At 39.6% G+C, this 22,778-nt stretch overlaps 1 protein-coding gene across 2 annotated transcripts in view; it reads left to right on the top strand.

Annotated features, from left to right (window-relative positions):
• Positions 1-22,778, top strand: part of LOC123372520 (transducin-like enhancer protein 1) — a 99,320-nt gene that overhangs the window by 38,066 nt on the left and 38,476 nt on the right. For both annotated transcript variants that reach the window (XM_045020665.1, XM_045020663.1), the window contains exons 7-9: positions 8,448-8,652; positions 9,421-9,437; positions 20,884-21,000. In XM_045020665.1, coding sequence (XP_044876600.1) covers positions 8,448-8,652; positions 9,421-9,437; positions 20,884-21,000 — 339 coding nt within the window. The remainder of the gene's footprint in view (positions 1-8,447; positions 8,653-9,420; positions 9,438-20,883; positions 21,001-22,778) is intronic.

The following is a 22,778-nucleotide window of genomic DNA, read 5'->3' as shown; positions in this document are numbered from 1 at the left end:
CATCCCTCTACTTGCTTTACGTCAGCTCCTTCATGCAGCATAGATAAGGAACGTATACAACATTAGTCACCTTAATATGTAGGCACTACACATGATAAATAAGGGGCACAAGACATAGATCTTCTGGGGCTCAGCCACTTGCCTAGAAACTAAATATGCTTCAGTTACAACTTGTGACCGAGCCCCAGAAGGTGAAAGCAGTGACTGCTTTTTCTGCATCTTGCGCCCTTTATTTTTTTGGGTCCAATGGCAAGATATTAAGGTTATTGATGCTTTGTACATACCTTATATCAAATTGCATAGAGGAGCTGAGGAAGAAGAAGTGAGGAGAGACTACTGCTGGGGAGATCACCACCTTGTTATGTATGCACAAGCGAGAGAGACTACCAGTTTGGGAGCGTTTCCCTTAGTACTGCGGTACTTGAGGAGTGGTGGAACTGCTGCTTCTGCCTCTGCTTGGCAGGCAGAACAAAGAACTCACTAGCAAATGGCATGGAATACTTCAATTTTTTTCCATTGTCAGGAACTGGGAAAAGAGGGGAGTGATGGAAGAAGCCAGGAGGTAGGTTTAGTGGGAAGAGGGTTGTAGAGTAACGTGGGACGTGGGGAGAGGGTTGTAGAGTAACGTGGGACGTGGGCAGGAAGAGGATGACTGAGCTTAGGGCTTGTCTAAGTGAACACCTAGTTCACAACCAGATGGGGCATAAATCTGCCCCCACTAGTGTGCTGTGCACTAAGGGCTAGTCTACACTGGCAATGCTAAAGCACTGCTGGGGCAGTGTTGCCATGGCAGTTCTTTAACATGCCTCATTAAAAAAACCCACCTCAATGAGGGGTGTAGCTCCCAGCGCTGGGGCACTGTTTACACTGGTGCGTCACAGCGCTACAACTTGCTGCACTCAGAAGGATGTTTTTCACACCCCGGAGCGCGAAAGTTGCAGCTCTGTTAATTGCCAGTGTAGACAAGCCCTAAGTGTTCGCTTAGACAAGTCCTTAGAAACTTAATGTAATCACTGTGTAGAGAGGAGAATGGGCTCCTGGCAAAGATTGCTTGCCTTGGGAGCCCTGGATTAAATTCCCTACTCCACTACAGACTTCCTATATGACCTTGGGCAAGTCATTTTAGGACCAGATAAGATATAGACATAGGAACGCCAGGCTAGATCAGTCTGTATGGGTAAGTACAATCATATCCCAATGTGACACACCTCTGCAGACTTATAAAGAAGTTTGATGTGGTACCCATAAGAGAAATATTAGTGGTTTGAATCATCAGAATCTCTGTGTTTTAATAGATATGAATCATCTAGACTTAAACAGAACTTTTCAAAGCAAAGGATTCTAAATCTTATTACAAACATGAAGTCTTGCTCTGCAACCCTTAGTAATGGGGCCCACTGAAGTTACTCTCTAGTAAATTTGGTGGAATGTGGCCCTTGATTTTTTTTTTATATATATCTCCATTTCTGTGGAGATGATGATTTTATATATCATCATCTCCACAGAAATGCAATTGCCTCAGAATTTGAAACGTAGCCTCTGTTTTGGTAGCATACAATGTACTACACAGCAGTTGAAGAATGCAAGAACATTGGAAATATAAAACTACAGGCGAATTTAAGCTGGGCCCGTTTGTTTACCTGCCATGTCCGCAGGTTCGGCTAAGCGCAGCTTCCGCTGGCCGCAGTTCGCTGCTACAGGCCAATGGGGGTAGCGGGAAGCGGCAGCCAGCACATCCCTCGGCCCATGTTGTTTCCCGCTGCCCCCATTGGCCTGGGACAGCGAACTGCAGTCAGTGGGAGCCGCGATCGGCCGAACTGCAGACGCGGCAGGTAGAGAAACGGGCCTGGTGAGCTGCGTGCCAAAGGTTGCTGATCCCTGATATAGATGTGTAAAAAGAGCTTACAATCTAAATAGAGTAGATGAGTTAAAGAAGGGAAGAAGTGTCACTATTTTGCAGATGGGGAACTAATGCGCAGAGATTAAGCTTGGCCAGTATATCTCAGGAAACCCCTGACAGAGCTAGGAATTGGACCAAGATTTACTCGGTCGCAGTCCTATGCTTTAAACAAAACTATCTTTCTTAATGACTAGATTTGAACTTTGACAACACCCTTATTCCAAACCAGAGGACCAGTGAAATATTGCCCTCTGATAGGATAACTGAGTTTTTTTAACACTTGGTCTTTTGAGATGTTTTTGATGGTGAGGGGAAATTGGGACAGAAATTTTGAGGAAATAAATGCTGTTTGAATCAGCTTTCAAATGATAAACTGAATTGTTCTTTTGCCAATATTAAAAGGATTTGGGGGGGGCAGGGAGAGGTGGTTGTAACAAAGCAGTTCTGGTTCAATTAGAGATTATTTTTAAATCAATACTGTGGTTAATTACCACAATACAATTGCTTGTGCATGCATCATTGCAATTATTCCCCCCCCCCCCCCGAAACTGGACACAGCTCTTGCTCTGCAAGTAATGATAGTAATTGGTGGTAAGACAGACCTGTTACACATCCTTCTGAGCACATTTCTTATGGCAGGTGTCTAGATTTTAATTAAGTGCTAATGAGCATGCCTAGCAGACCGTGATACTCTACCAACTTTTTCAGTTTTGTGGTTCGCTATTGCTGAGCTCTTAAAAAGAGACAGAGCAGGCATTAGTATCTTTGAAGTGACAGGAAGGCGATTATATGCATAATATAATTGTTGCTATCATCTAAAGTGGTGAATGCCTACTTTGTGAATATGTCCTCTGATTGTTGCTGTTATCCATTCTCCTGCTCCCTCTTTTCATTTTCCCCATTGCAGACAGCATAGGCTCTCTGTTTAGAGTGGGTGCTGGGGAAGAGGACTAAGATATCTTAGGCTTTGTCTACACTGGCACTTCGTCCGCAAAATTTTTGTCGTTCAGGGGTGTTAAAAAAACACACCCTGGATGATAAAAGTTTTACCGATGGAAAGCGCCTGTGTGAACAGCAATTTGTCAGCAGAAGAGCTCTCTCCTGCCGACAAACAGCAGCTACGCTGCTGCGTAGCTTTTAGCAGCACAGCTGTAGTGGCACAGCTATCTCTAAAAGATGCTTAGTGTAGCCATACCCTTAGGCTATGGCTACACTTGCACTTCAAAGCGCTGCCGCGGCAGCGCTTTGAAGCGCTAAGTGTAGTCAAAGCGCCAGCGCTGGGAGAGAGCTCTCCCAGCGCTGTCCGTACTCCACCTCCTTGTGGGGAATAACGTACAGCGCTGGGAGCCGCGCTCCCAGCGCTGGGGCTTTGACCACACTGGCGCTTTGCAGCGCCGCAATTTGCAGCGCTGGAGAGGGTGTGTTTTCACACCCTGCTGCAGCGCTGCAAATTTGCAAGTGTAGCCATGGCCCTAGTAACTGAGTTTTTTCTAACAGACACAGAACATGAGCTCTTTGGGGCTGGGATTGTCTTCATCTGTGTTTCATATAGCACTCTCAGTCTATGCATGGCTGGAATATAAATAAAGTTTTAAAATTGAAGCTAGATTCAAATCATACACACTCAAGTGCAATAGCTCTAGTGGTGCAAGAGACCAAATTTAGTCTCTTATTTTATAGCAATTATAGCAATCATTCTGCAGATAGTTTTATAACGGAGAGTCCTTACAAATAAGCCAAGGTCATAGAATCATAGAATATTAGGGTTGGAAGGGATCTCAGGAGGTCATCTAGTCCAACCCCCTGCTCAAAGCAGGACCAATCCCCAACTAAATCATACCAGCCAGGGCTTTGTCAAGCCTGGCCTTAAAAACCTCTAAGGAAGGAGATTCCACCACCTCCCTAGGTAACCCATTCCAGTACTTCACCACTCTCTGAGTGAAAAAGTTTTTCATAATATCCAACCTAAACCTACCCCACTGCAACTTGAGACCATTACTCCTTGTTCTGTCATCAGGTACCACTGAGAACAGTCTAGATCCATCCTCTTTGGAACCCCCTTTCAGGTAGTTGAAAGCAGCTATCAAATCCCCCCTCATTCTTCTCTTCTGCAGACTAAACAATCCCAGTTCCCTCAGCCTCTCCTCATAAGTCATGTGCTCCAGCCCCCTAATAATTTTTGTTGCCCTCTGCTGGACTCTTTCCAATTTTTCCACATCCTTCTCATAGTGTGGGGCCCAAAACTGGACACAGTACTCCAGATGAGGCTTTACCAGTGTCGAATAGAGGGGAATGATCACATCCCTCGATCTGCTGGCAATGCCCCTACTTATACAGCCCAAAATACGATTAGCCTTCTTGGCAACAAGGGCACACTGTTGACTCATATCCAGCTTCTCATCCACTGTAACCCCTAGGTCCTTTTCTGCAGAACTGCTTCCTAGCCATTCGGTCCCTAGTCTGTAACAGTGAATGGGATTCTTCTGTCCTAAGTGCAGGATTCTGCACTTGTCCTTGTTGAAACTCATCAGGTTTCTTTTGGCCCAGTCCTCTAATTTGTCTAGGTCCCTCTGTATCCTATCCCTACCCTCCAGCGTATCTACCACTCCTCCCAGTTTAGGAGAGGTATGTCCCTCTCCTAGTTGCTCACACAACACTGACCAAGATCAGTTCTGTAAAGAATCATGTAGGATTCTTCCGCAGTTGTACTGGAGAAAGTGTTTTCCCCACTGCTGCTGCTTTGAAGGTTTGGTGAAAGCACTTCAGAGTGTACAGCAGGTGAAATGAGTGATTGTGGTCTAAGGAGGAATACCCTACTCTTGATTTTTCCCAACAAAATGCATCCCTGGCACCATTCTGAATGGATGCAGGAACAGAGGGGCTGATACAAAACAAATTCAGTTTTGTTAATGTTTGTATACTCTGAAATGCTTTCACCAAACCTTTACAGCTACTGAATGTAGCTAAAAGGGGAGTGTGGTATAATAGCTGCCCAAAGGGTGGGGGGAAAGCTAGGTTTAACCCAAGCACTTTAGGCGGTGTACACTAAAGAATGCAGGTTTCTACAACAACAGATCTGGAATGCTCATAACATTCCACAAACATTCCAAGTATTGCTACAGCTTCAGCAGCTCTGTGTAAGTCCAAGAACAGCTTTGCTAATGTCAGTTCTGTCTGAACTCTTGGAGTACTGCTGTGGGCTGGAAGCTGCACCATTTCAGTCAAGTAGTGTTCCTGGTGTAGTTCCACAATGCTGTGCCCAGTGATAGCTCTGATCACTCAGAGGATTGGATCAGGCTGCTTGTTAAGGTTACCCACCTACTGGCTGTGTGTGGGCTCAAGGGTAGCTGAGAAGATACTTGGCTGGTCTTGGCTCTGCTCCCTTCCCCCTCACTTGACACCCCCAACCCCCGGACATTAAAGAAAGAAAGAAACAGCTTCTTTAAACCACAATTTTAATTTAACCTTTTTCCCCCCTTCTACTTCATGCGTACAAGCCCAAAGACTGTCAGTGATCCTCTGCCGTCTGTATGGATTGTGTGGATATGTAGAAAGGCATAACTTTTCCCTTTCCGCCATGTGCAATCCTTGTGTGTGACCGCTCTTTTTGAAACAGTAATTGGACCAAATGATGATGTGAACAGGTGCAAATATGTATCTTATGCTAACATTAGATATGTAATATTGCATAGCTCTGAGAAATGTAACAGATGCTTTACATGCAAACACAAAAAAAAATAAAACAAGAAAAAAGAAATGTGTTAAAGTTGCAAAGTGAAGCACTCGAGTTACTACGGTAGTCTGTGCGACATTAATTTGGTGTCCTTGTATGTGTGCATTATGATGCAATCTTTAATTACATGATTGCATGCTGGTTTTTCCACAGGCCTTTTTCCTCAGAGTGCACAGAAATAATTGATCATTTAATGAGCAGCTATTCGGTATTTTGTTTTGTTGTCATTGATCATGCCCCATTTAGTGCAAGCTATCCCAACCCTCTGCTCTGAAGACAGGATTATTAAATTTACTCTTGGGCTTTTCTGTGGTGTTCATTGCCGTACTATTCAAGTGCATCACAAACATTAAATTTATTTTCACAGCATCCCAAGGAGTCTGTTTTAGGTGGGGAACTGAGGCACAGAGACATTAAGGTCAAAAGTGTCTACTAATTATGGGTGCCCAATTTGGGATGCATAGGATCTGAATTTTCAGAGTATTCAGCATTATACGGCACTTTATGTGTTCAAAGCATAGTTCCTATTAACTTTAGTTGCAGTTGAGCCCTTTGCACTGCTGTAAATCAGACTCCATGGTCTCAAGTTGGACATATAACGAGGAATACACAATTAGTGAACACCTGTTAAAAATTTGGTTTAAGTGACTTGACTAGCATCACATAAGAACTCTGTGGCAGGGGCAGGAATGGAATTTAGTTCTCCAGTGTGGCATTCACCTGCCTTAACCATGAGGCTATCCTTTGTCTTCCTGTAATCCCGTCTCATTCAGACTTCTGCACCAAATGAGGCAACGGTCCAGACCTGCTTCACTGCTAGAGCAGGTCCATCCTGTGAACTGAATGAAGCATGGGTCCTGTGGGAAAAAGAGTATGTGATCATGTAATTAAAGACTCTATCATAATGCATACCTGCAGGGAGGGCTGAATTGCATAGGAATCCTTTATTTTGGTATTTCTAACTTTTGAGTGCTTGACTTTGCAAATGCAATGTTCTGTTATTGTAGTTTTATGTGTTTAATTTCTTGGATTTTAAAAAAAGCAAACTAACCCCCTCCTACCCCACCATCCTGCAATTCCATCCTATGACATCAGAGTGAGACATATATGGTTCAACAACAGTGTTGAAACATTTAGATCCTCTGCCACTTGAGCTTATGAAGTAACTAATAGCACTAGTAGGTTGTCATCTTCTATGTGGCCCAGCACATTCCAGAGGGGAATGAAACATGCAATTTGTCAGTGAGAGACAGATGTTTGTAGACTGCAGAGGAACAAGGAGATACAGGAATCTCGGCTTACATTCCAGGTTCTGGAGAGAAATGTCTGTAGTGGTCAGATATTTCTGTCAAGCCTGACTCCCTTCTGCTCCTCCAGCCGTTCTCAGTTCCAGGCCTGTCTCTCCCCTCCTCTCTGCCTTTTCCTCCCAGACTCCCTGTCCCCATGGCTTCTTATCCCAGTCCCAGTTTCCTAGCCAGTACCAGTCTCCACACACTGAGCCCAGACCCACGCTCCTTGACTAGTCAGTCCTAGTCTATCCCTCTCCCAGTCCTATTTCTTTCTCTCACCCAATGGCTCCTTGTCCCATTCTGCACCTCCTGCAATGACCCTCTGCCCCACAGTCTGGTTGCTGTTTCCTCTGCACTCAGATCAAGCTAGTCCCTTTTCCACACTGCCTTGGTGCTAGCACAGGGTCAGCCGAGAGCACAGGAGAGACAAGTCTCCCGCTCTTAGTTCGTGTGCCCAGGGCCACAGCTGGTCGCAACAGTCAGGAGCAGCACTTGCAGGAAAATCCCTGCATACCTGGAATGGCAAGTGAAATCTTTGTGGAAATTAGCTGCCAAATTCTAACAACTGCACATTTAGAAACTCTGATGGATTTACATAGGGGGAGCAAAAGGCACATCCCTGACATGAAGGAAACCCCCTGCCAAATTTCAAATCTCAACTTCAAAACAGGAGTTCTCAGTGAACTAATTGAAGGAATTTTTTAACTTGGGCAAAACAATTTATTTCCCCCTAATCTTGTTCTTGGAAATGGCAGAACGATTTTTTGCAGAAACTTGTCCAAAAAATTTCAGCTTGAGGCATGCCCCCAGCATGGGAGATTTCATCTTGAATCGTTAAAGTTTGGTAAAATTATAAGCAACTTAAAAACAGAGCCTTATAATAGGAAGTGTTAGGCAATGTTAAATAAAGGCAGCGGGATACACCTGATCTAGGAAGCTGTACCTGAAATTGAGAGAGGTGTCATAATCCATAAGCACCAGTGCTGTAGGGAGTGCTGTATTTGAATGCATGAACTGGTTGATGCTAGCTAGGTTTTTTAGTGTAGACACTGAAATATTTTAGGAACACAGGTTCTATAAAAGCTCAGTTTAAGCGTAAAATAATGCAGTCTTGTAGGCTGTCCTTTTGGTAGACATTTTTTCTTAAAAATGGCCCATCATTTCAGTGATGGTGGGAGTGCTGTTGTAGACAGAGCTAATGTGTTTTTTAACTGCTTTGTTTAGCTTTACTCAGATCAGGAGTAGGTAGGGTGACCAGACAGCAAATGTGAAAAATCAGGACAAGGGGTGGGGCGTAATAGGAGCCTATATAAGAAAAAGACCCAAAAATCGGGACTGTCCCTATAAGATTGGGACATCTGGTCACCCTAGGAGTAGGTGACACAAAGTGTGGTGGGGTGGAGAGGAAGATAGAGTAAAAACAGGATTGATTATGAATAGCTAACCAACATTTTTCTTCTCTTTTCTTCCTCAACTATGTGCTTTGCACACATCCTCCTGTGAATAACAATACCATCCATAACAGCAGCAGCAGTTGCAGGCTCAGCATCTTTCCCATGGCCATGGACCTCCAGTGCCTCTTACACCACACCCATCAGGACTTCAGCCTCCTGGAATTCCTCCACTTGGAAGCAGTGCTGGCCTTCTTGCCCTCTCTAGTGCTTTGGGTGGGCAGTCTCACTTGGCAATAAAAGATGACAAGAAGCATCATGATGCAGAACACCACAGAGGTGAGAGGCATGGCAAGCCTGATTAGGACGTTTTCAAATTTGCACATTGCTGCAAATTGTGTGCATCTCTAAAGAAATCGAATTATATAGAATGAAAATGAGAACAAACTGTTGTAAAAAAAATTTTTTAAAAAAAAGTGTGTCTGCATTTCTACCACTGAAGCAAAATTAAGCTTGGAAGTTTTCAGTATTTGAAATAGGCAATCCATTAGGTGTCTCCTGCTTTATAGATTGCAGGGCATTTTGACATCCTGGGAAATGCTTAGTGTAACACCAGTGCCTGCACAATATTGTGGATAATTGTTAAACTGCATAATTGGGTAAATTTTTTCAAAGAAACTAATGTTGTTAAATGGGTGGGGAGAAGGGAAGAGGGGAATGAGAAGTTAAATTTTGAAGTGAATGTGTTAAATGAAAGGTTTAGATAACTGTATCTGTTACTTTAGTTTCATAGGCTTAAGTTCTAGTACACATTTAAATATTGGGCAAAATTGCACTTGACTAATTTTTGAAAAAAATAATTTATTCTGTCATGAAATAAAAACTAGGCTTTGTGTATGTTTAAACTGTAAATCTATCATGTTTACAAAATACTGTAATTTTCAGGAAATCACTGTATTAGGAATGTGCAATGACTTATATAAATAAAAGCCATTTTAAAACTGTTCGGGGCTTGTGTTCTAATTTTTCCCCCCTTTTTTTATTTCTGTTCTTGCCTCTGTGTCTGAACGGGCATGTCTGTGCATTTCTTGGTTACTACGGGAGCAGACAGAGAGCCGGGCACAGTAAGTACCAATACTTCTGTTAACGTTAAAATGTTTCTGCTTCAACAGTACTAGATAAACAAAAGTTACTCGCACCTGGTTTTTCTCAGTAGGTTTCCTTGTTCTCCTTCCTGTGTAGTGATAGTTGTGTGTGATAGGCATATATGTACCCTGTTCAGTACATTGTTTACGTTGGAAAAATTAAAAGAAACTGTTTAATTACAAAATTTCTGTGGTCATGATAAAATCATAGCAATGTCGGAGATTTGAACTTTAATCAGACTTGATTTGTTTGCCTTCTGGAGCTACTTTTTTTTTAAGTCATGTTTATTCCTGCTCACATTTTGCGTGGCAGTTAAGGTTTTTTGTTTTTTTTGTTTTTAAAAAAAAGATCTGCAGAAGTTTAAGTTGCAGAACAGGTGAGAAATCAAAATCCACACATTACTGCTATTTTCAGTTTCTTGGGCATTGTAATTTCTCTAACTGAATCTCTCTACCCATACAAATGTCTTCATTACTTGATTTATGCATCAGCTGCAATTTCCCTTGAATAATTTCCTTTCAGGCATAAACTAATAAAAATTTCATTATAAAATAAGGGTCTGGCTTAGCCCCCACCCTTCTGTCCCCATCCCAAGAAAAGTCCCCCAAAGGGTGCTACTTTGTTTTTTTCTTCACACTTTTGTGTCTGAGTAATGATGTCAAATTCAGGTGTCAGCAGGTGTTTATTTTGATTTATAAAATGAAACTATTCACTAATGCCATGGGTGAATTTGGTCCTTTATGCAGCAAAATGAGTTGTGATTATTCTCTTACTCTCAGTTAGACAGCAGTGTAAGATGCAATTTCACTAGGGTTATTCATTGTCTGATAGCCTTAAGACACTTACCTGTTTTTGTTTATATTGCTTGTAAATGTCAGTTGTTTGAATGGCAGGGCTTGGAAATATTTTAATTAAAAATTTCCTGCATGCTTTTTATATGATAAACTGATCTTTTTCTCTTGCTTCCAAGTTGGAATTAACCGTTCTTATTTATTTCCTTGCTCAGTGCAGTGGCATGGAAATAGTTCAAGGGTAGAATTCTCAAAAGCTCTGAAGGGATTGAGGAGTACAAGTCCCATTATATAACAATGAGATTTGTGTTCCTAAATCTATTTGGTGCTCTTGAGAATCCCACCCTTAGTTAAGTATTTTCTCAGAGTCAAAAGATGGATCTCACTACACTTGTTTCTTGGCCCTGTGTAAAATACTTCGCTAAAAATATTCTGCAAATAATTTAAAGAAAAATGTGACAATTTGAGAATTATGCAGTATGCTTAAACAGCAAATATGCAAAGGACACTTGAGATGTGTTGACTTTAAAGTTTAGGTGCCCAGAATCACAAGGCAGTGTTATAGAATGCAGACTCTGTGCGACCCTTCATTATGCACAACAAAGAAAATTAGATACAGTATAAATATGATCTGTTGGATAGGGCTGTCAGAAAAGTCTTTTTAGTACATTGTGTGGGTTTGCAGTTTTATTTTCTTAATTATAATTAAACTCATAGTCAACTGAAACAATTCCACCACAGTTGTGACCTGCCACCATATGTAAAATCCATGATTCCCTGCTGTGGGTGTGAGGCAACTAGCATAAGTGCATTCTGGGATATCATGTAGGATCATGTGGGACTTCAGGGCCCTGAAGAATGCACAGCAAATGTAAAGAAAATTACATGCTGATTGTCCTTGCTGTTTGGATATGCCATCTAGAATTGGATGTCTGCCACTCTTCAGATCCTAGTTCAGCAAAACACTTAGGCTTTGGCTACACTTGCATTTCAAAGCGCTGCCGCGGCAGCGCTGCCGCGGCAGCGCTTTGAAGCGCTAAGTGTAATCAAAGCGCCAGCGCTGGGAGAAAACTCTCCCAGCGCTGTCCGTACTCCACTTCCCTGTGGGGAATAACGGACAGCGCTGGGAGCACGGCTCCCAGCACTGGGGCTTTGACTACACTGGCGCTTTGTAGCGCCGCAATTTGCAGCGCTGCAGAGGGTGTGTTTTCACACCCTGCTGCAGCGCTGCAAATTTGTAAGTGTAGCCAAGCCCTTAAATGGGTTTACATGTTTTGCTGAATAGAGATGAATTTAAGCATGTGACTTAACACACATAAAATGCATTGTTATTTTGGGGTATCCGTTTCATGGCAAACAGAAGTTTGTGTATTTATTTATTTATTTATTTTAAAAGATATTTAGACTCCATGGGACATTATTCAAATTCAGATTCAACATTTGTGGCTAACATTTATTTGACAGTGAGTTTTGGTTGGTTTGAATTTTCTTTCTTAGTCACATCTTTAATGTCACTTTGAAGTGGTTTTTATTTTTAAATATTTTTTAAGGCTAATATTCAACTGGTCAGAGTTACATAAGTCATGTCCACATGACTATAAATCTTATCATAGTGTTTCCTAAACTAGCACTATATTCTTATCATGCAGATTACTATTTAAATCAGTCATCTTGGTGACCTACATATTTATTTCAATGAGGCTTTGCATATTAAATGCATATGGTGATGCTGCCAAAACTGCTGACAGAAATATGCTCTGATCACCCAAGACACTAGAAACCATGTTGTTAATCTAAAGTAGCTGCAAATTGTTTAATATTGCTTTGCAGTACTTCACTATTATTTCCAGTGAAGATAACTGGTGTGAGCTTCCAGTGCAATCAATGGGTGTTGATTACTCTAAGTTGCAAGATAAAAGTATTCAAATACAAACCAAGCTTTTAATGCTCATCAGTGAAGTATTAATGTAACTTAATGGATTAAAGCTCTTCGAGTTTTTTTGTGAGGCTCTTTTTGAAAAAAACAAAGTGCACCCAGACTAATACGTGCAGTGAGTTTATAACTGCATGGTTTGAAAAAGATGCATAAGCTAGTGAAAACTGGGAGTAAAATACTCCACATGTGGAGGTGCATTAAGCAAATTTATTATAATTCTGGATGATTGTGTGTGAGCAATGCCTATAGAAGTTGCTACTGTACATACTCTCATTGCATCTGGGCGGCTGGACTACAACAACTTTTTTTTTTTTCTCCCTTACCTTGTCACTCTTCTTAGCCTAAAAATCCTGAAATTAGTATAAGTGCAATTTGTCTGCAAGCTTTTATTTTTCAAAAAGTTATTTTGTGCACAGGTTCTGAAGATGATGATAATAACTTAAACTAAATCTTTAAAATTCAAATTGGCCAGTTTTGAAGGCAGAGGTGTGCACTTATAAACTCAGTCAAGTTTCCACTGATGTGATCCCAGCTGTCCAAAATTGAGCCAAAAGTTTGGCGCAGGAATGCAGACATTTTAACTGTTGTGATCCTTTTGGCTAATAAAGCTGACCAGTCAGTTATGCTAACTAAGTTCTGTAACTGAAGTTTAATAAGGGTTTTAGGAGACTCCAGTGCAAGCAAGCTTTGTCCACATTTTTCTCTAAAGGGTATAATGGCAACATCTGTCAGACTCATCTCAGGTATTCATTTATCACTTGTGCTCGCACTGTTCTAGCAGTCTATTCAGACAACATAGAAATGCAAATGTTTTCAAGTACTGTATTGTATCAACAGTAATTCATAGTGGAGTTTTTTAATCTTTTTTTATGCACTTGTGATTCATATTGTCTGAAGACAAGAATTCCGACAGTATGTTTTTAGAAGACTTATAAAGTACCTTTAGGTTTCCAAATGCATGCAAAATACCAATTAACTCTAACTAGAGTTACCTGCATGCAGCTGTGGAATACTGTGTTGCAATCTAGTGTAAAACTAACTTGAAGCCTCAAGTGCTGATGGCTGGCAACAAAAGTTACAAAACAAAAGAGGAGAGGAAGGGGTGGTGAAGATAAGCATTTATGGATAATTCCTGACCCCCATTTTGACAGGCATTAGTTAGAAAATATTGAGTTCAACAGAAGCACAGAGGAAAGCAATTTGGCATTTCTCACTGTGCTCATATAAGAATGTGAAGATACCAGTTTTTGTCATGGTGGTTGCTGCCATTATTAGATTTAAGTTCCAGTTGTAATTAAACTTTTTCAAATACACTTCAGTTTTTATGTAGGAAGCCTTTTTCATTCTGTGCAGGTCATTACCAGTCTACAGTAGTGAACAGTAGTGGTTTCTCTAGCTTATGATTGGTGCTGACAATTGTGATATTGTATATGTAAATTAAAAATAATAATTATTAAATTAGTGTGCACACTCATTTCAGTTAAGCCTTCCTCCCCCCCAAAATCCAACCACTGTACTTGTCAGTCTGTTTCTAATAATAATTGGAGATATACCCATCTCCTAGAAGTAGAAGGGACCTTGAAAGGTCATTGAGTCCAGCCCCCTGCCTCCACTAGCAGGACCAAGTACTGATTTTTGCCCCAGATCCCTAAGTGGCCCCCTCAAGGATTGAACTCACAACCCTGGATTTAGCAGGCGAGTGCTCACACCACTGAGCTATCCTTCTCTCCCTTCCTCCCTCCCAGTTTGAAACTTCTGACCCGTGCCATTGAAACTTGTGTTGATTACTGCCCCTGTTTTCAGGCAACTTGTCCCACTGAGCACATAAATAACTGGTAGCTTTTTAATAGTAACTGTGGTGCTTCTCTATCCTGTAAAAATATAAAATATTTATAATTAATTTCAAGTAGAGGAAGAAAATGGGGATGTGTGGGGGGGGGATAAAAATAAGAGAAATGAGGGAAGATGGCAAAAGAGCAATGAGGCTTCATATTTAAAACAAAAATCCACTTATTTTAACATTAATTTCCTACAGCTTATTTTTCTGGAAGAAAGTTCTCATTTCTAGGATATTGTGGGGGTTGGATAGAGAACACTGGAAGAGTTGTTACTAACTGTAAGTTGTTAGGACTTGCGTCAAATAAATCTTTACTCTTGGGCAGATATTTTAAAAATTTACACCCCATAGGATCTGTGAAATGATTTCCCTCCTATTCAACTCATGCTGTTTGTTCTTGTTTACCAGTGGTGCATGACAGTCATCTTTCTCTTGATAGGGAGCATCAGAGCTTACTTTGGCCCTCTGATATTTTGGTTATAGACGTTAGATTTGCTCCTGCTTTTCTTTCTGACAAAGGATAAATGTTTGTTTTCCTGGTGCATAGGGATGTTGGCAGATAATGCTGGTGTGCAGTGCAGCAGATCAGGTCTAATGCAGTACCTAAATGAGCATATCAGTCTTTTTTTTGTCTGCTGACTACAGACAAGTGTGAGTTCAATCTGTTATAATGGTTGAGGTCAGTCATTGCAGTTGGTTAGATGTACAGCAGAATCTGTAAAATGACCAAGCACAGTGGAAAAAATACAGCTCTAGAGAATGTCTTAATTGGTCCCATGTGCAGTTAAAGCATGCATGCAGATGTGATGGGAACTCTGCTACCTAACTGTTATAATGTTCAATGTAAAGCTAATTGTCAATGTGGTGTGTGCTAGCAAATTAACTTCCGTATGCCGTAGTATAACACAGGATAAATGAGGTGTTTTGGACTCCCAGTCTGTACTGCTGACACATACTTTCCTTGTGGTTTGGAAAGAGTTCCTAAGGGGAATCAGAATGGCAGCTAAGGAAATCCATTTGAATAATGTGCATTATATTCACATTAGGGAACCTGCCTTCTCTCTCTACATCCATGAGCGGGTTTTCCTTTCACATTTGTTGCCGATGGTTTCAGTGTTTGAATTTTGTTGGCAGCAAAGTCGCTTTGAGATCCAAGATTGCCTTTATGCTATTTGGTAACAATGACAGGAAGTAATATCACATTAAGCTTTTTTCTTTTTCTTTTTTTCAAGAGTTACTTGAAGAAGGGAATCTATGCAAATAAATAATAACATTGAGCCATTGGAGAAAAATAAAATGTTAGTTATAAAATTGATTTAATCATTTATGCCAATCTGGATACATTGTATGTAGACTTTGCATTCTTAATCCCTGATAAATTGGGTTCTTAGCATGAAAGGAAGGATTATCCTCAATTAAGTGTCTAGTCTACTGAAATTAAGACAAAACAAAAATTGGTGTCATGCTGTTTTTCTTCTTAGTGAGTCAACCAGATATTTTTTGACACACAATCAAATCAGTTAACACTGTAGATTTCAATCCAAAATGAAAAGTCTGTACAATTATCTATAAAATCTGTATTATTCCTATAGAGAAAATAGTAATTCTAACATTTCAAAATCAGTCATTTGTAGAATGGTAAGGCTACCTTTTTTATTTCATTTGCTGTATTTAAATTAGCCATAAAAGAGAGACGAGAACTGATTAGATCTCTATAGAAATATCAGCTGCATGAGGGTGTTGTGAAGCTGCTGCTTTTTCGTGCTATCAGTCCTATATTATGCCATTTAGGGCACTAATCATGTGGGAAATATAGACAGTACTTGACCTGACATAATGGGAGAATCTTCTCAGTTTGCTGTTCTAATTGGTAACTGTTCTCTGAACCCTCAAGTCACTTCTGTTGGCAGGAGGCACCCTGAGTCCTGGGTAAAAAAAGTTTGATATTGTCATCTGTGTCCCAGTTTTTTTGTTTACTGTCATTTGTGTCACTTCAGTATTTCATAAAGTGCTAGTAACATGAGTGGAAAATGGAGACCCTTTCATACCACCTGATGAAATTCCATACAACTGACACTCAGAAGGAGTAGTTTGCAACAGCAAGCACATATACATAAAAAAACATACTTTCACCAATTGCAGTGGATGTTTTGAAGCTTGCTCTTAACCCTTTAAATATTTTAATGTACTATTTTCATTTCTTGCCCAGACTAATCATTGAATTTATCCAGTCTAAATTGATTATTTTCAGGACTGCTATTAATGAAACTTTTTTGAATAGTTAGTAAAAATCTAATTTTTAAAATATCCCTTTATTGTCTGTTCTGGGTTGTATAAAATCACAGTAGTGTTGGCATAATCTGTGAATGAACACCCAAACCATCCAAGATCTCAAACTCTAGGATGTCAGACATGTCATGTTAATTGATCCTGCTCACATTCCTACATCACAGGCTTCAGTGCTTGTCAGGAAAATTGACTGGAATACCTACTGCAGTAGCTTCTCATGTGGATATTTTTATTCCAGAATAAGGGCTGGTCTGCACTTAAGTGTTGCAGCAGCATGAAGTGAAGGCACTACCTATGCCAACGAGAAGGCTTCTCCTTTCATTGTAGGTACTTCATCTCCACATGCTGCTGTCTACACAGGGGTTAGGTTGTTTAACTATGTCGGTTAGGGGGTCTGGATTTTTCACATTCCTGAGTGACATAGTTACACTGATGTAAGTTTATAGTGTAGACCTGGGCGAAGAGACTCTCGTTTTGGGTTAAGAGTTTCCATATGAGGGAACTATTGAGGAATAACTATTCTAGTCACTTTTTACTTTTTCCTCAGTCTGGAAAACTGGAGAGAGATGGAAGGGGCTGAAAAATCATGAGTAGATTTCCTGATGCTGCAAGTTGGTGTGGCAAAACCTTTTTTTTATTTAATTTTTATTTAAGAATAACCTTGAAAAAGATTACCGATAAGTTTAGTCTCTTAGGTCCTTGCTACCCTTTATCCATCCCCAATGTGACCCTGCAGAGTAATGAAACTGTATTGGGGGTAGCTCTAACATGCCTTGCCCCTCCCCATTTACACTCACACACAAATTTCAAATGTCTCTTTTCCTTCCTCCACTCCTTTTGCCCCCAGTAGAAATTTTGGTGAAAACAGTTTCTGCATTTAAGGCCTGATCCAAAGTAAGTGGGGATGTTTGCAACGGATCAAGTCTGCATTTAGTACCCAATTTTTTCCAAATCCTTTAAAAATAATTATCTTGTCTGCTACACCCTAAACTATATCCAGTCAAAATGGTTAGCTTTTAAAAATGTTGGAAGTTGCGCATAGCTGACATAAAGAAGGCAAGGTAGCCAGGACCACCCGGAGGGGAGGGCAATTTGCCCCTGGCCCTGCAGGGGCCCTGCGAGCACTGGCCCAGCGGTGGTCCGAGTCTTTGGCTGGCATTTCGGCGGCGGGGGGCCCTTCAGTGCTGCCAAAGACGCGGAGCGACTGAAGGCCCCCCACTGCTGAAATGCTGCGGAAGACCCGGACCGCCGCCGGGTGAGTACAAGCACCGCAGCTCCTCCCGCTTTGCCCCAGGCCCCCTGAATCCTCTGGGCAGCCCTGAAGGTAGCATTTGACATGACAGTTAAAAATGGTGATATTAACACTCTATAAATGGGGTACATTTTGCTGTATTGTTAATGCCCCAGAGAAGTGGTTCTCAACCTTTCCAGACAACTGTACCCCTTTCATGAGTTTGATTTGACTTGCGTACCCCAGGTTTCACCTCATTTAAAAACTACTTGCTTATAAAATGAGACATAAAAATACAAAAGTGTCACAGCACACTATTACTGAAAAATTGCTTACTTTCTTATTTTTACCATATAAATATAAATCAATTGGAATATAAATATGGTCCTTACGTTTCATTGTATAGTATATAGAGCAGGATAAACAAGTTACTGTGTGTATGAATTTTTTGTTTCTACTGACTTCACTAGCGCTTCTTATGTAGTCTGTTGTAAAACTGGACAGATATCTAGATCAGTGGTTCTGAACCTGCAGCCTGGGGCCACTTGTGGCCCAGTCAGCACCCATGTGCGGCCATGTGACATCCTCACTGCTATACAAGTAGTATATATATAGTGTGGTTGCAACCTACATCACACACAGAGAGCTGCATGTGCAGCCCACAATGGTAAATAGGTTGAGAACCACTGATCTAGATGAGTTGATGTAACCTCTGCGTATCCCATGGGGCACACGTACCCCTGGTTGAGAACCATTGCCCCAGAGCACGGGGGGCGTGGGGGGAAGAGGTGGTGTTATATAGGAAGTTTGCAGATGCTCTTATCTATTTGACTGGATGTTTTCAAGATCTGTAGTCTCCCTGTTCTTAGGAATTCCGGTTTGTAACAATAATCGATAAAGACTACCAGTGGTTATTGGGATGGGGAAGTTACATCCCAGAAACTGTGGATCCTTGCCCCTTAATAATTATTCTGTAAACTAGTAATTAAATACATATCATAGGAACTGCTTGTGTGTGTGCATGAGTATGCTTTTGGGGTTTATATGGTGCCATGTATACTTTTTGGACTGATAAATAAGTTTTTCTTTGTTTTTAGAATACTGAATGGCACAGAAGTGTGTCATTGTTGTTTGGTATAGACATGTGCATGTAAACATAGGGTACAATCATATGTGCAGGAACTATGCATTAAAGGGACACTAAATTTAAAAATAAAATAAAACCTATTTTTGATCTCTGTTAATACGTGAAATTACTCTCTACATATTTTAGGTACAGATCTTGCAAGCTGCTTGCATGAGTGGAATTTACACCCATGTGGAATAATTTGCAGGTTCCAAGTCTTAAAAATACAAATTGCTCTTTCCTTTTTTGCAGTTATTTTCTGTGAGTCTGGACAATGAAAACCAATGAAGTCAGTTTTATATTTTATTATTAGTTTCCCTTTCAGCTTCTCAATCCTGCAATATTTGTGTTGCTTAAAAAAAAAAAGCTAAGAAATAATTTTTATTTTTTTTACAAGAACTATTTCTGTTGGTCTTGGGTTTAGCAAAAGCTGGCTTTTTCCCCCACAACTTTTTAATTTGTGATCAAATTTGAGTTGACAGTGTCTCTTTAAGCTGTATCTTCTATTGCAGACATTGGGTATTCGTTTTAAAATACAAATCCATTTTTCATCAGAATTGGATTTTAGTATATATTGCTTCCGAAACATTGGCTTCCTTATCCTCTTGTGTGTGTGTGTGTATTTGGAAGGAGAAGCTGGGTTAAATTCTGCCTATACTTATCAAGGTAATTAGTTCAGTCATCCAACAAGCCCACCTTTTAGCCACAAAAACATTGTGGTAAAGACATTACTGTGAGCTTCTTTATACTGAATTTCATTGGACCCTCCCATATGCTTTGTGTAAAGCCCTCTGGCATTTGTGTAGCTTGAATAGTCATGAATAAAAGAGCTTAGAGCCAGCTTTAAAGTACAGCCTCTGAAGTAGGCAAAAGAGGATTCAAGTTGTCTTGTGTACCCTGTTTTGTTTTCTTCCTCTGTGGTTGAGCATTAATGTTTGAGCACTGCAAAGCTTCGGTTTCAAATGCGGAGTCATTCAATGAGTAGCAAACTGACTTACTTTATGTTTATGATATTTTAAGAGTTCAATATCTATGACTTTTAATTATACACAAATATTTCCTTCTGGACTCACCACTGTATCTGATTTGGCCTAAAGTAAGTTTTCTTTTAAGTATGTAAATGTATATTGGCATCATGTTTCCTTCTTGTGATAATTTTTTTAGATGGCTTTTAGAAACCAGGCTTATCAGGTCTTTTTGATAGGAGTTTTTTGCACAACTCATTCAGCATTGTTCATAGCATTAACACATCACTGAACAAATTGCCCTCTTGCATATGCTAATTCTGTACTTAAAAGAATCATTGTAACATGTTTTAATGCTTTAGCTGGAGGGGAGATGGGAATCAGAGGCATGTCAAATTGTGTCATGTGACCCAAAAATATTTAAAATGCCTTTTTTTCTTTGGGTCAACAGTTTGTACTTAGCATAACTGAATGAAAGTAGCCTGTGTCATTTGTAGAAAAGATTAGTCTTTGCTCTTGTCTTTTGTGTGTGTACTGGCCTCAGTTTTTAAGTCTAAGACTGATTAAACAATGTGATAGCTTTAATTTCACATTAACGGTGAATTTTATGTTGGCAGTGAAAATATTTAATCTTTCTATTTGCAGTAAATTTAGGGCATCCTTTTGAGGTTACTATCACAGCTAATAAACAAACAAGCACTGGGTAATCTTACTCTGTAGTGAACACCTACTTAATTGTTATTGTTTTAAGAGGTAGTGTTCATAATGGTACATGCAATGGGCAGATCCTCCAAGCTTTATTTGTTTTTACATTGTAAAAATGAGAAATCCATCCTTAGGTAATAACTTTAAATTTGCAATTATAATATATAAATGCCACTGTATGTTTGTGTATATGTGAATACATACAGTATTTTATATGTTCATGAATAAACAGTGTTTCTCCTAAAGTAAAACAATGAGGTCAGTTAAATTGAGTAACCTCACAAATAGTAACTGACAAGTGAACTAAATTTCTGATAGGTTGATTTATGCAAAATTAAGCAACGAATAAGCAAAATAGGGATTCATGCATTTTATATCATTATAATTTGCCTTTGAAGATTTTGATAAGTTGAATTAAATCGAATGAGAAATTGAGAAGGTATTAGGTTTCTAAAATATCTATTGCATCTAGTTTTAGTTTTCAGGTGTATATGAAGGAATTCGGGAAGGAATTTTTGATTGACCCTTTTTTTTGTCTTTACAGAGTAATTCTCTGTTGGTACCGGACAGTCTGCGAAACACAGATAAACGCAGGAATGGTCCTGAATATTCCAATGATATCAAAAAAAGAAAGGTGGATGATAAGGATTCCAGCCACTATGTAAGAAATCTGTTTCAAATAAATGATTAATTTATTTGCAGATATTTTGTGTGTGAGCAGTGAAATAGTTGTTAAAAGCAGGGCAGATTGATTGATTTTAAATCAGTTATTTAAATCACTCATTTAAATCTATTATAATCTGGCTTAATATTTATACTTTTTAGTTATTTTCCTAAAGAAGGTTAGTTCTCATGTTGAATTGCAACTAAATATAGCTTCACATTAAATTTGGTGTTTGTTTTTGCTAATCAGAAGGATACACCACATTTATTTAAGCAGTCATATAGAATAATTTACATTCATTTGGATTCTTAATTTTTCTTAATTCATTTTTAATTTTTTATGTTAGAAAATGTGAATGGTGCATTTCTTATTTATTAAATGATTAATTTTAACATAAGATTTATGTCAAGCTCTATTTTGATGGAATTTCAATTAAAAGAGCACAAAAATGGGATACTAATTTTTAATTAAACTATCTTAAATATACTGCATACATAATATGAAAGTTTATCAAAAGGTGTATCAAAATATGTTTTGGATTTAAAGCATCTGATTTATTAAACAAAGGAAGTATTATCTGTAGTTGGTAAATCTCATTGTTTCTGGTCACCGAGTCCTTAAGATTTTAGAACTAGTAGATCTCATAGTCTCAAACCTAGTTTTCATTCATAGATTGGAAGAGGAAAACAAGCTTTCCTGCATTTTCAACTGCCATTAGTTAGTTAACTTTGAATGAACTAGTCACTGAACTGAAATAGTTGAATAAACTGAAATTAAGAAAATAGTCTCTCTGCTCTTATACATTATAATAAGTTTAGGCCTCACCATAGATTGTCATAGTTCCAATTTTATATGTAAATATTTTTATTAAAAACAAAAATAAAAACTGATTTAAATTTAAAAAACCTGATTAAAAAAATCCACCCTTGTTAAAAGCTGTATTTCATGTTTCATGTGGTTGTTGCCACACTTATTGAGGGTTCTCCATATTCATTCATGCTATATAGTGTAATGACTGAATAGTTTAGCCTAGTCCCATTATTATTACTGTCATTGGGTTTTAGGGAACCAGCAGTGCCTGCCTTTAGGAGTCAGAAGCCTCCTAGGATTCAGAAGCAAGTTGTTTATCTCTGTTTCCTCCCCTTATGCAAATTGTAATACACTTCTACTGCAATATAATGCGACCCGATATAACATTTATTCAGATATAACGTGGTAAAGCAGCGCTCTGGGGGGTGGGGGGGCTGCGCACTCCAGAGGATCAAAGCAAGTTTGATATAACGTGGTTTCACCTGTAACACAGTAAGATTTTTTGGCTTCCGAGGACAGCGTTATATCGGAGTAGAGGTGTAGTAGCCACCATTTTAGCTTGAATGTGCCTCAGGGTCCTTGAGGGTACATCTACAAGGCAAGCAGTAACCTGTGGTGAAATCCATCCCCCTCCTTAACTTCGGAGCCCGAACCCAAATGTCTACACAGCTATTTTTAGCACTGTAGTGCAATGCCCACAAACTTGAGTCTGTATAGTCTCTGGCACACTGCCACTGGTTTCTGCTTGCCATGTAACCTAACAAAGCTACCTACTACTTACCCTGGTTGAAATAACAAAATTTCTATGAAAAGCAATGAAAAAAAATAAAAACCCACCAGTAAAATGTTAGCACGACTTGTGTGTTGTCTTTTGACCAGCTTTACTTGCCCCTGAAGTTCCAAAAACCAACAGCAGAAAGGGTCGTGGATCATATGCACTGGCTGCAATGGTTCAGCATTTCTCC

The sequence above is a fragment of the Mauremys mutica genome, chromosome 6, assembly GCF_020497125.1.
Source record: "Mauremys mutica isolate MM-2020 ecotype Southern chromosome 6, ASM2049712v1, whole genome shotgun sequence".
Taxonomy (NCBI): Eukaryota; Metazoa; Chordata; order Testudines; family Geoemydidae; genus Mauremys; species Mauremys mutica.
The sequence above is the reverse complement of the archived record's forward strand: the minus strand, read 5'-3'. Positions and strand labels throughout refer to the sequence as shown.